Source organism: Prionailurus bengalensis, chromosome D1 (assembly GCF_016509475.1).
Source record: "Prionailurus bengalensis isolate Pbe53 chromosome D1, Fcat_Pben_1.1_paternal_pri, whole genome shotgun sequence".
Taxonomy (NCBI): domain Eukaryota; kingdom Metazoa; phylum Chordata; class Mammalia; order Carnivora; family Felidae; genus Prionailurus; species Prionailurus bengalensis.
In genome coordinates this window covers 61,664,773-61,677,005 of record NC_057346.1, presented here as the reverse complement: position 1 = coordinate 61,677,005, position 12,233 = coordinate 61,664,773, and the positions used below count along the sequence as shown (strand labels likewise).

The 12,233-nt window shown below is 37.7% G+C and overlaps 1 protein-coding gene across 1 annotated transcript; it reads left to right on the top strand.

Annotated features, from left to right (window-relative positions):
- Nucleotides 1-748: 748 nt before the first annotated feature.
- Nucleotides 749-1,714, top strand: LOC122482563 (olfactory receptor 52Z1-like). The gene has a single exon (XM_043578873.1). The coding sequence runs from the start codon at nt 755-757 to the stop codon at nt 1,712-1,714; it is 960 nt and encodes a 319-aa protein (XP_043434808.1). The 5' UTR covers nt 749-754.
- The last annotated feature ends 10,519 nt before the right edge of the window (nt 1,715-12,233 follow it).

Here is a 12,233-nt window from a genome sequence, read left to right as displayed (position 1 = left end):
AACTCAGTTTGAGGCTGCATATTCTTTAGGTTTTTTAATATTCATCGTATAATTTTAAGAAATATGTTGATTAGCTGACAAGAATCGGTGAAGTCACCTGTGGATCTTTAGTGCCTATCATGGCCCTTAGCATCATTCCAGCGGCACATCAAGGTTGAGAAGAGCATATGTACTGTATTGCCCGAAACCTATCTTGGCAAAATGAATTCCCTCCTGCTTCCTTAAGCAGTATAATACTTCAGGGATACAAGCAATGATCATTTTGATGACATGTTTTTGTGTCTAGTTTTATCTTTATAGGGAGTATTGGGTGGTGGCAGTGATAAGAGCTTTCAAATCTATGCTGTCTGACCCTGAATCCAACGGGACCTGGGACAAGAAGCTGAACGTCTGTGGAATATTTTTGCATCTGTTGGAATAACAACAGTATCCATGTTGAGGATCATTGTAAAGGTCTTTTCAACAGGCTATTGTGAACATTTAATAAGGTGATATTTATAAAGTGCTATGGCATATATTAAGCACTTATTAATGTGAAGCATTTTTTCCCAAGATACGACTTAATTCTTCCATGGAAGGAGTCAGAGTACAATTTTAGGCGCATTAATACATCTCACTATCTTTTCACAGAGAAGAAAATATTGCCAAACAATCTAATCAGATATCATTCAACTGAAAGTGGTGCTGCTCCTCAATCCTCAGTCAGCCCTTTGGTCTTTAATCCAGATACTAGGTCTGGAATATACTGCCCCAGATGGCCCCTTTCTCTTACAATCACACCCATCCCCAGGATATGTGGTATGTCCTGACTGGAATCCCAGGACTGGAAGATTCTCATACCTGGATCTCCATCCCTATCTGTTCTATGTACATTTTGGCTGTCATAGGCAACATCTTCTTGATCTTCCTGATTGTAACTGAGCGCCGTCTCCATGAGCCTATGTATGTCTTCCTTTCCATGCTGGCCTTATCAGATATCCTGCTCTCCACAGCCACAGCCCCCAAGATGCTGGCCATCTTCTGGTTCCATTCCATGGATATATCCTTTGGTAGTTGTGTATCTCAGATGTTCTTCATCCATTTCCTCTTTGTGGCAGAATCTGCTATTCTCCTGGCCATGGCATTTGACCGCTATGTGGCCATCTGTCACCCACTGAGATATACCATAATCTTAACCTCCTCAGCCACTGGGAAAATTGGCATCGCAGCTGTTGTCAGGAGCTTTATCATCTGCTTTCCATTCATCTTCCTGGTACACCGACTTACATATTGTGGGAGAAACATCATTCCCCATTCTTACTGTGAGCACATGGGCATTGCCAGATTGGCATGTGACAATATCAGTGTCAACATCATTTATGGCCTGACTGTGGCCCTACTGTCTACGGGACTAGACATTGTGTTCATCATTATGTCCTACGCGATGATCCTTTGCACAGTGTTTCAGATACCTTCCTGGTCTGCTAGATTCAAGGCCCTCAACACATGTGGTTCCCACATCTGTGTCATACTTATGTTCTATGCCCCAGCATTCTTTTCCTTTTTTTCCCATCGTTTTGGGGGTAAAACCATCCCTCAGCATATCCACATCCTGGTAGCCAACCTCTATGTGGTAGTGCCCCCTATGCTAAACCCCATCATTTATGGGGTGAAGACCAAACAGATTCAAGACCGAGTAATTTTGCTTTGCTCCCCCATTAGTACGCATTGTTAAAATGAAGAATAATATGAAATGCTGGCTATTTCTGAATACCCCCCCGCCCCACTTCTCTCTCTCTCTCTCTCTCTCTCTCTCTCTCTCACACACACACACACGCACACGCACACACACACATACACACACACTGAATGAGCAATGGGAATAAACAGAATTCATAAGTAACTCTCAATAAACCCAGAAGGATAATAAATGCCAAGTTTCCAATGTATTTTCCTAAAGCAGTTAAAATTTTTGAGAAAAATAAATTAATGATATTCTCAATTCTCCTAGATATCCTATTTTCTTGCAATTTAACTTATTCTTAAGCATACATAAGATAACACTAAGAAAAACATATTTTAGGGTTAAACCCAGATGGAATTGTGTTGGGTAGATCTGGGAAGTGAAAATAGTGATTCACTGAGTGTTTGTATAGACAGTTGAAATTCTGCTGAAGTATAAAACATTCCTACTGCAGTCAGTAAATACTTGGGCCAGGAACATAAAGCCACAATAAACAACAAACAATAATTATTTCTATATGTACCTTTTATGGCAATTAAAATGTGAGTTCTAAAAGGATATTTTATGAATTACTGATACAAAGTCTATGTATAGAAAAGGCACATCGTATAGGTTTATTAATGAACAGATAATACTGAATGAAAACAAGTAATAAGTGAAATCAATCCACCTGAGACCACATAGACAACTTTAAAGTTAACACTTTGTTCCCTACATAGTGAAGACCTTTGGGCCAAATCATTAATGAAGCATCCTGGTGTCAACAGACTTCACCACGGGAGCGACTAACAGATGAAAAATACCATACCCAGGTCCAAAATGAAAAGGCAGTGAAAGACTAAATAGGATGTTTACACATAGTTGTATTTAAAGAGGCTCTATTCACACCAAATATTACTTTATAGAAGCTTGTCTCCAGATTGTACCTTAATTTCTTCATTCAAGATAGTATTTTTACAACCTCTCCTTCAGCAGGCCTTAGCACATGCTCTGAGAATGTGCAATCTGACCTTATATACACTTGAAGATAGACAAACAATGAACTTTCAAGCATTACCTTGAACACGTGCAACCTTTTCCGGGTTAGCCTCTTTTCTTTGTTTTCTATTATGTATATGTGATGTGTGTTTGTATACACTAGACGCATTAATATATGTACAATGTTATATACACATTATAAAAACACACAAATATACACATGCATGTTCATGATATATATATGATATATATGTATATATACATCATGTGTATTACATATAAATACATACAAATGTATATATATATACATTTGTATCAGATATATATACATATAAAACAATCAGTGTGGAAAATGAAAGCATGTTGCCTTGATCCTTGGAATCCTGGATAACTACTTTTGTTTGAAATATATGTTATATTCACTTGAATTTAAGCAAGGAAATCTATTTTAAGAGTTAAAAAAAAAAAAACCTTTGATATGAGAAATCCTGGTTTGCCAGTCCCACACTAACTGTATAAAATTGTCCTGTTATGTAACTATTGGTTCTTGACCAATAAAATGGAATTATTTTAGTACCTTCTTTATTGGCTTGACAATTAAGTGAAATATGTCACATGATGTATTTGTAATTTAATAAAAGCAAATTTTATTTTGATGGTGTGGGTAACTTTTATGAACAGAAACATGAAAGAACTGATCCCACCAAACTCAACATAGCCCTGCTAGCAATAATTCATAGAAAAATGGTTGGAATGGGTCATTATCATAGATACGGAAGTCACATAAAATGTTGCTAAAAGTTGTAGCAAATAGGATTCTGGATCAGAAGTAAATTCTCCAAGGATTGAAAGGGAGTCAGAGAGGAAATAGAGTACAGAATGATAACAAAATATTAGATTAAATGAGCGGTGTAAATGAGCCTTCAAGGAGAAAACTTTTTAAGGGGGTGCCTGGGTGGCTCAGGTGGTGAAGCATCTGACTTCAGCTCAGGTCTGATCTCATGGTTTGAGGTTTGAGCCCTGTGTCGGGCTCTGTGCTGACAGCTAGGAGGCTGGAGCCTGCTTCAGATTGTGTCTCCCTCTCTCACTGCTCCTCCCCCACTCAGGCTCGCTCTCTCTCTCTCTCTCTCTCTCTCTCTCTCAAAAATAGATAAACATTAAAAATAATAAAAAAGAAGAGTTTTTAAGGCTTGAGTTTTGGCAGTGAGGAACTAAGAAAATACCAATTTCCACCCAGAATGTATGAAATATGACAGGAATAAACAATGATTGAGTCGTCAGCCTTAATTGTAGAGAAGCTTTCAGGGTGAGGGCTCAGGGATTGGTAGATGCTGAAGGAGTCAGGAGTACACTGTGTGTTCTTAGCTGCTAGAAGCACAATCACTGAGTCGTTGCCCTGGAAATTTTGAAGGGGATGCTCCGTATCCTACCATTCTACCATCTTCTTGACCACAAAGTCCCCCGCTGGGTAACAGTGAGTAAGAAAAACGGTATACCATGCACGATAGAAACGGAGAGCCCTGGAGGGGCTTAGAGAAAACTGACCTACTCTTCCAGGTACAATCAAAAAAGAAAAAGAAGTGGAAGAAAAAAAGCACTAAGAGATTGCTAAAGTGAGAACCGTGTTTCATGAGAGGAAGACGCCGGGTCATTTAATATCAGACTCTGAGACCCAGCGAGTTAAAGAATACATTATCTGGGTAGCTGAGCAGTAGCAGATATAGAGATACTATGGAGTCAGAACAAATCTTTCTCCCGATGGTTTCTACTCTGCCCTAAGTGGTCTCAGACATGGTGAAACGCTGTGACATGAAGCAGAGGGTATTAGGAAAATGTATCCAAAAGTGGGAAGAGCCTAAAGATACTAGTTTGCCATGTCAAAACTGTTGCAGAATCATATCGTGTTATAATTGGGTTTTAGCTAATATAAGTTAAAGAAGTGTAAGAAGTGGGGAAAGAAGAAGACAAATCCTAGGTTTTGTGTCCTAATTTATTTTTCCTTGTTTCTGTATTTATTTTCCTATACTTTGTAAAGCCAACAGAGTTCCACAAGAATGGCATACTAATCCATATTTACTTATCCTGTATTGTGTACTTAAAATTTGTTGAGGGGTAGACCTTGGGTAGTCTCATCACAAAAGAGAAAAAACATAGGAAAATGGTACAGGTGTGAAGTGATGGATATGTTGATTGGCTTCGTTTTTGTGAGTATTTCATAATGTATACATATATTGGGTCATCAGTTACACACATCCGTTATATGAAATTTCTGATTGTCAATTATACTTCAGTAAACCTGGGGCAGGGGTGGGGGAGAAGACATTAGTGTTTTATTGTAGCTAGAATGATAAGAAAAATGAAATGGAAAATGACATCATTTAAAATGGTAAACAAAACTGTACATGTGTCTGAAATACATATAGGAAATGTTTACTGCATATTATTCATTGTAATGATAATATGGCATCCACAGTGATCTACAAATTCCACATAATCCCAATAAATGCTAATATATTTTATCATTTCCATGCTGTTTTTTTTCAAATTTTTATTGTGGCAAAATATCTTACCATAAAGTTTGTGATAACAATGATTTTTAAGTGTATGATTCAGAGCAATTAATCATATTTGCAATGTTGTGTTACTATTGCCACCAGTTGCAGAAGCTTTCATCACCCATAACAGAAACCCTATGTCTCAGAAGCAATAATTCCCCACTCCCCTGCTAACCTCTAATCTACTTTATATTTCTAGGAGTTTGTTTACTTGTAGAGGTGGCATCATATAATATTTGTTTTGTGTCTGGCTTATTTCACTGAATATAAGTTTTCAAAGGTCATGAATATTGTAGCATGTTTTTACCCTCCATTCCTTTATACTGATGCGTGATGTTCCCTGTGCGTGTGTGTGTATATATATATACGTATATATATGTGTGTATATATATATATACACATATATATACGTATATATATGTATATGTATATATATATCTGTGTGTGTGTGTACATCGTCTTGTACATTCATCTGTGGATGTGCAGTTTGATTGCTTCCAACATTTGGCTACTGTAAATAATTCTCCAATGAACGTCCATGTACAAGCATGTCTTTGAATACCTGTTTTTAATTTGGGGGGGTACACACTCAGGAGTGTAATTACTGCATTACATGTAATTCTGTGCCTGCATTTTTAAGAAACTGCCAAACTGTTTTCCACAGAATGTGCACCATTTTTCATTTCCTCCGCCAATGTATGATGGTTCCAAATTTTCCCTATTGTGTCAAAACTTGTTAGTGTTTTAATTTTTTAACTGTGTTTTACATTTACTTATTTATTTTTGAGGGGCAGAGACAGAGCACAAGCGGGGGGTGGGGGGCAGAGAGAGAAGGAGACACAGAATCCAAAGCAGGCTCCAGGCTCCAAGGCAACAGCACAGAGCCTGACCTGGGGCTGGAACTCACAAACCGCGAGATGATAATCTGAGCTGAAGTTGGACGCTCAACCAACCGACCCACCCAGGCACCCCTAGTGTTTAAATTTTTTAAAAAATTATAGACATTTTAGTAAATGTGAAGTGGTGTCTTATTGTGGTTTTGATTTTTATTTCATGTGCTATTAGCATTTGCATATTTTCTTTAGACGAATAATTATTTAAGTCCTTTGCCTATTTTTAAATTTGGTTGTTTATATTTCTGGATTTGAGTTGTTTGAATTCTCTGTATATTCTGGGTATTAATCCCTTATTAGATATATAATTTGCAAATCCCATTTAGTAGGTTATCATTTCACTTTTTGTTAATGTTATTTGATGGTGTTGAAATTTTAATTTTGATGAAGTCCATTTATCTATGTTGTTTATTTTTTTCCTCATGCTTTGGTGTGACATTTGAGAATCTGTTGTGCAATCCAAGGTCATGAAAATTTACCTCTATGTTTTTTCCCAAGAATTTTATGATTGTAACTTTTATATTTGTGTCATTGCTCTAGTTTTATGCATTCTGAGTTGTAGTGTTTGTGTAAAAGAAGAAACATAAAAATTAGACAGAAAAATTAAAAAAAATATTTGACCAATTAGATATGGACTTATGTATTATAAAATCAGATACTTGCAGCACTGTGACTCTGACAAAATAGGCATTGGATCCAAAAGCAGGATACAGAATCAAGATATAGATCTACATTTACATAAAGATTTAAAATGAGACCTATAGTTGCTCAAAATAGTTGAGGAAACACCAGGCTATCTATTAACACATGTGTTAAAAATGGTTCCTACGTGTGTGAATAACTAAATGAAATCCTTAGTCACCCAAGTCCCCAAAACAAATTCCAGATGGAGTTAAATTTCTCTCCTTTCTCCTTGTTCTTTCTGTCAACTCTATTAAAATCTCTGTCCCATTTTCACTCACCATCTCTATCTCAAGCCTGATCTTGAATTCCACCTCTGGCTCCTAACCTTAACACCCAAGGCTCTGCTACTGATGAGTAGAATTTTAGTGTTCATGAACTTGTTCCCAGATAAAGAACCCTCGCCTTAAACTCCATCCTCGCCATCATATTCAGCCTGTGAGACCCTAATGGCTTTGGTGTTGCTCTCAGCTTTGGCCCCAGGTTCCAGCAGGAGACATTTACCCTCCTACAAAATATAGAGAAGGTTTCAGCATCATCCATGGAGAGTAGGGGGAGAAAGAGTGAACTGGTAAGTTAAATAAGGGCATTGGAAAATTCTAAAAACTGGGAGAAACTACTCCCCTTTTCTAAGAGACTTAATTGTTCCTTTTATTTCCTGTGTTGAGTATTTACTGTTCCAAATATAACGGTAAACAATTTACATACATTATCTTATATAAGTATTATTTGTTTATGTAAATACTTGGATCTCAGATAACTTAAGTGGTTCTCCAAGATCACAAGTCATTAAGTGTTAGAACCATGAACTATCTTTATCACTGTGCTAAATTACTGTTGCTACTTCCATCACTCTTGTACAAACTGCAGAAAGTTACCAGATCCTTCAGTCTTCCATTTCCACAGGAAGCTGTCATTTCTATGCTTATTATCACCACCTTCACTGCCCTAAATGACCCTGTGGAGATTTCTGTCAATGCCTTTTTTGTTTGGCATGTGGCCCATGTAGAAACACTCTGCCCTGCAGCTAAACACATTTCTCTCCCACACAGTGTGCTTTACATGTGTCCTTCTTTCAGAAATACATTTTCCGTCTCTTTTGTAAGGGAATATCTTAAATATGATATCAAGAGCTTGACATTTGACATACAATAACTGACCAGAGACTGATATTCGCCAGTCCCCACGTGTTTCCCTGTATCTTCAAATGAAGTCTTGCCATGACATTTTCGACAGTTCCACTGAGTGCACACCTGCAACCTTCAGCCTTGTTGGCACTCCAGGGAAGAGGCAGAGCACATCTGGATATCTATCCCTTTCTGCCTGGTGTACATCATCGTTTTCCTAGGAAATGGCACCATTCTTTCCATCATCCGGATTGACCCTGCTTTGCACCAACCCATGTACCTCTTTCTGGCCATGCTGGCCGTTGTTGAGCTTGGTGTCTCTATGAAGTGCGGTACTCATGTTCCCACTGCTCTTCCCCGTGAAAGGTCTGCTTTTCTGGGGCTACAATACCCTCACACACTCTTACTGTCTGCATTCAGATCTAATCAAATTGCCCTGTGGAGACATCCGCCCCAATAGCATCCTGGGTCTGTTTGTCATTACCTCCACATTTGGGCTGGACTCTTTCTTCATTGTTCCTTAGGTGTTGATTCTTCATAGGGTACTGGGAGTAGCTTCTGGGGTTGGGAAGTGGAGGGCACTCAACAAGTGTGTCACACGTCTGTGCTGTTCTTGTGTACTATGTGCCCATGATCAGCTTCTCCTTGCTGCTTCCTTTTGGGTGGCAATTACCTCCACTTCTCCAATCTGTCATGGCCAATGCCTACCTTTTCTTCCCCCCTGTGGTCAATCGGATTGTCCATAGTATTATACCCAGGAAATTTGCAACAGCATTGTCCGTACACTGACTAGAAACTGGGATGAGGTCTAATCAAGACAGATAATCCACTAAGAACATAGGAACTTACATCAGGTCTTATTGGCTGGATATGAGCCCTGCAAATGGAAAAATTCCATAGTTTATTATTGCTTATGAATAAGCTACAAGGTTTAGTAGATGGAGAAGGAGAAGTAGCCTCACCTTTCTCCCTGAAAATAGAGAATGTCATTACTTTGATGTAAGCTTTTAGAAGGAGGCATGGGCCATGAGATTTTTCCTGGTGAGGACATCATTTGACCATTCAATACTTAAATACTTGATTCCTTTGTTTTTATTCCCCGAGGGATAGGCAGATTGGGTCCTGGGGATGTTTTTGTTTCCAAGTACATGCAACTCAGGGATAGATATTTGTGAGTGGAAAAAAAGCAGGACACAAAAGAGTGTGTGTTATTATTATAATGGGTGTATTGCGAAAGTGGTTACTTCTGATGGATGTAGAGGGGACCGAATGACTGGGGAACCACATGAGAACATTTGCCAGAAGATGGAAATGCCATACGTATGTTAAGATTGTAAGCTACATAGTTGTATTCATTTGTCAAAATGGTACAGCGAAGATTTGCACACTTCCATGAATGTCAATTTTACTTCTAACCCTCTAAATAATAATAATGATGACGATAATAGTAATAACAATAACTATTGAGGTAGATACTGGCTGTGAGTATGGAAGATAAAAGAATGGTATAATGTTGATAATTATTGAACCCGGTGACGGGTAGATGGAAGCTCATTATAATGCTTGTTTTGTGCCTGTTTAAAGTTTTGTAATTAAACAATTTGGAAACATACTAATTGTGCTGATACTAAATATTCTTTGAGTGTGTGCCCTGAAGAAGACATACCTTTCAACTGGTTCCTTAGGAAGTGATTTACACAGGTGAAAATAATTTAGTACACAGAACAAATATTTGCAGTCAAAACTATTTGACTTTAAGAAACCATTTTGTTTTTAATTAGCTAGTGGGTAGAAAAAACAGTGACCTGAAAACAGTGGTTTCAGCAGGAAATGACTAAAATATGTAAGCCTCTACTTTTGTCATAGCTCTGGTAGACACCAATCTTTCGGTAGTAGACATTAGGAGACCTGCTTTTGATCAACAGGAAGGGAGGGAGGGAAGGAACAATTTGAGATAAACTTCCTAGACAGGGTCTGCAGGACACACCTTTGTTTCCTACATGGTTGCGACTTTCCACAAACTAGAATGAATGTTCTTTTAAACCAGAGCCTTGAAGAATTACTGAGTAGCAAGGTCTTTGTCTTAGAACAAGTGATAAGTATGTAAGTTGATGGGTGGCATCATGTATATAATTTTTTCTGTTTTTATATAATTCATTCACTTTATTGAGTTTTCTTCCATTTTGTATACATCTGTCTTTGAAAGTGCTCAATTCACTGCAATCACCAAAATGGACAAGGATATTTTTTGGACCCAGTTCTTAATTTTTCCAGATAGTTTCAGAAGCCATCCCACAGCAATAATTAGTGGCAATCTCCATGACAATCCTGTTAACTAGTTAGTATTATGATTCTCGTTATATAATTGAAGAAACTCAAAGAACTTATGCAAGTTTATTAAAGTCACACAGTGAAAAGGTGGTACTTGCAAGAAGTAAGTCTGCAATGTGATGTTGGATGATTGAATTAAATATACTTAAGTCCCCCAGGGCACCTGGGTGGCTCATTTGATTAAACCTCTGACTTCAGTTCAGGTCATGATCTCCCACTCTGTGAGTTCTAACCCTTTGCTGGCCTCTATGCTGACAGCATGGAGCCTGGAGCCTTTTTTGAGTTCTGTGTCTCTCCCTCCCTCTGCCTCTCCCCTGCTCATGCTTTGTCTGTCTGTCTGTGTCTCTCTCTCAAAAAGAAACATGGAAAAAATTTTAAATAGGTGTACTTAAATCCAAATTCTAGCTATTTTACTTTTAATATGTATGGGACATTTTTTGTGTTCTGACCTGTTTGAATTAAATTTACTCATTTGTAAATAGGAGATGAAATGCAGTTTAGTTTTGATGCTTTGAAGAATAAAGGCAATGATCTAAATAAAGCAACTACACTGTTCATGGTAAAATTTTCTCAATAACTGCTTAGATTTTATTAGTCATTCATTTCCCATGAAATCTCATAGAAATGTGTGAAATCACCCCACTAATTTCATGCTGCCTGCTAAAGCTCTGTATACGGATTTTAAGTTCAAAAACATCACTCAAGTTTTTCCCCAAAATACTGATTCGTATTCACGATGAAGAATAATACATCAATCTTGCAATCCAGGTTTTTAGCAGAGTAAAATCAATTACATCAATTTCCTGTCCATCCTTTATTTTAAGAAAGCTACAGTAATTAAGAGACTCATATTGCCAAAATCACTGCTAAATCATGTGGAATACAGAGTCAAGAAATTAAGGTCTACATATGGGGTCAATTGAGATCATAAATAATATCATGGCTGTTCAACAGAGAAAGAAGTCTTCTCTACAAATAATGCTGATATCTATATCCAGACAAAATCAACCTTTTTACTATACAACAGTTAACTTGAAATGGATTATAAATCTAAATGAAATATCTAAAATTATACAATTGGTAGAAGAAACCAGAACGTTTAAAAAAATGTCAATGTTTATTTATTTTTAGAGTGAGAGTGAGAGTGAGAAAGCTAGAGCAAGGGGGAGAGAAAGAGTGGGGGAGGGGCAGGGAGAGGGAGACACAGACTCTAAAGCAGGCTCCAGGCTCTGAGCTGTCAAGACAGAGCCCGACTCAGGGCTCAAACCCAGGAACTGGATCATGACCTAAACTGAAGAGGGACACTTAACAGACTGAGCCAACCAGGCACCCCCAAACCAGAACATTTTCAAATGATGATCCTTTAAAGATGATTCATTAGCCTACTGCCCACAACCCTCACAATTTTAGGAAAAAGGAAAGTATATCTATCGAAGTAAAGTCAGTAGAAGAGAGGAAAAAAAAGGAAACAAAAGTATAAAATAGTCTAAATTTTCTTAATGACTTAACAATGAGCTATTCTTAGGCAACATGTGACAGTTTGACCTCTGAATCAATTGCAGTCAACATGACTCAATGCCATGGTATCAGTCTCCTTTACAGACTGAATTGTGGAAAGAGCATGCAAGCCCCCCTTGCCCTTTGACCTCCACCTCTTATTCTCCTTGCAATCCATTATGAATGTCTTCCTCCATCATACTGAAGGTATTCTTCCTAAATTTGCCAGCATCTCTACATTACTTTAAGTACCTCTTAAGGTGAGCAACATACAAGAAAGGTATGGAAACCAGGTAAATCATATCAAGGAGAAAGGTACAATGTATATAAGTTTGTCTGGTTCTTTTAGAACTCATCATTTGTTCACATGATTAAAGATATGCTAATTCTTCTCACCACATTTCTAAAAATTTGAAAGCATATATCATATCTTCTTTTTATTTGCATC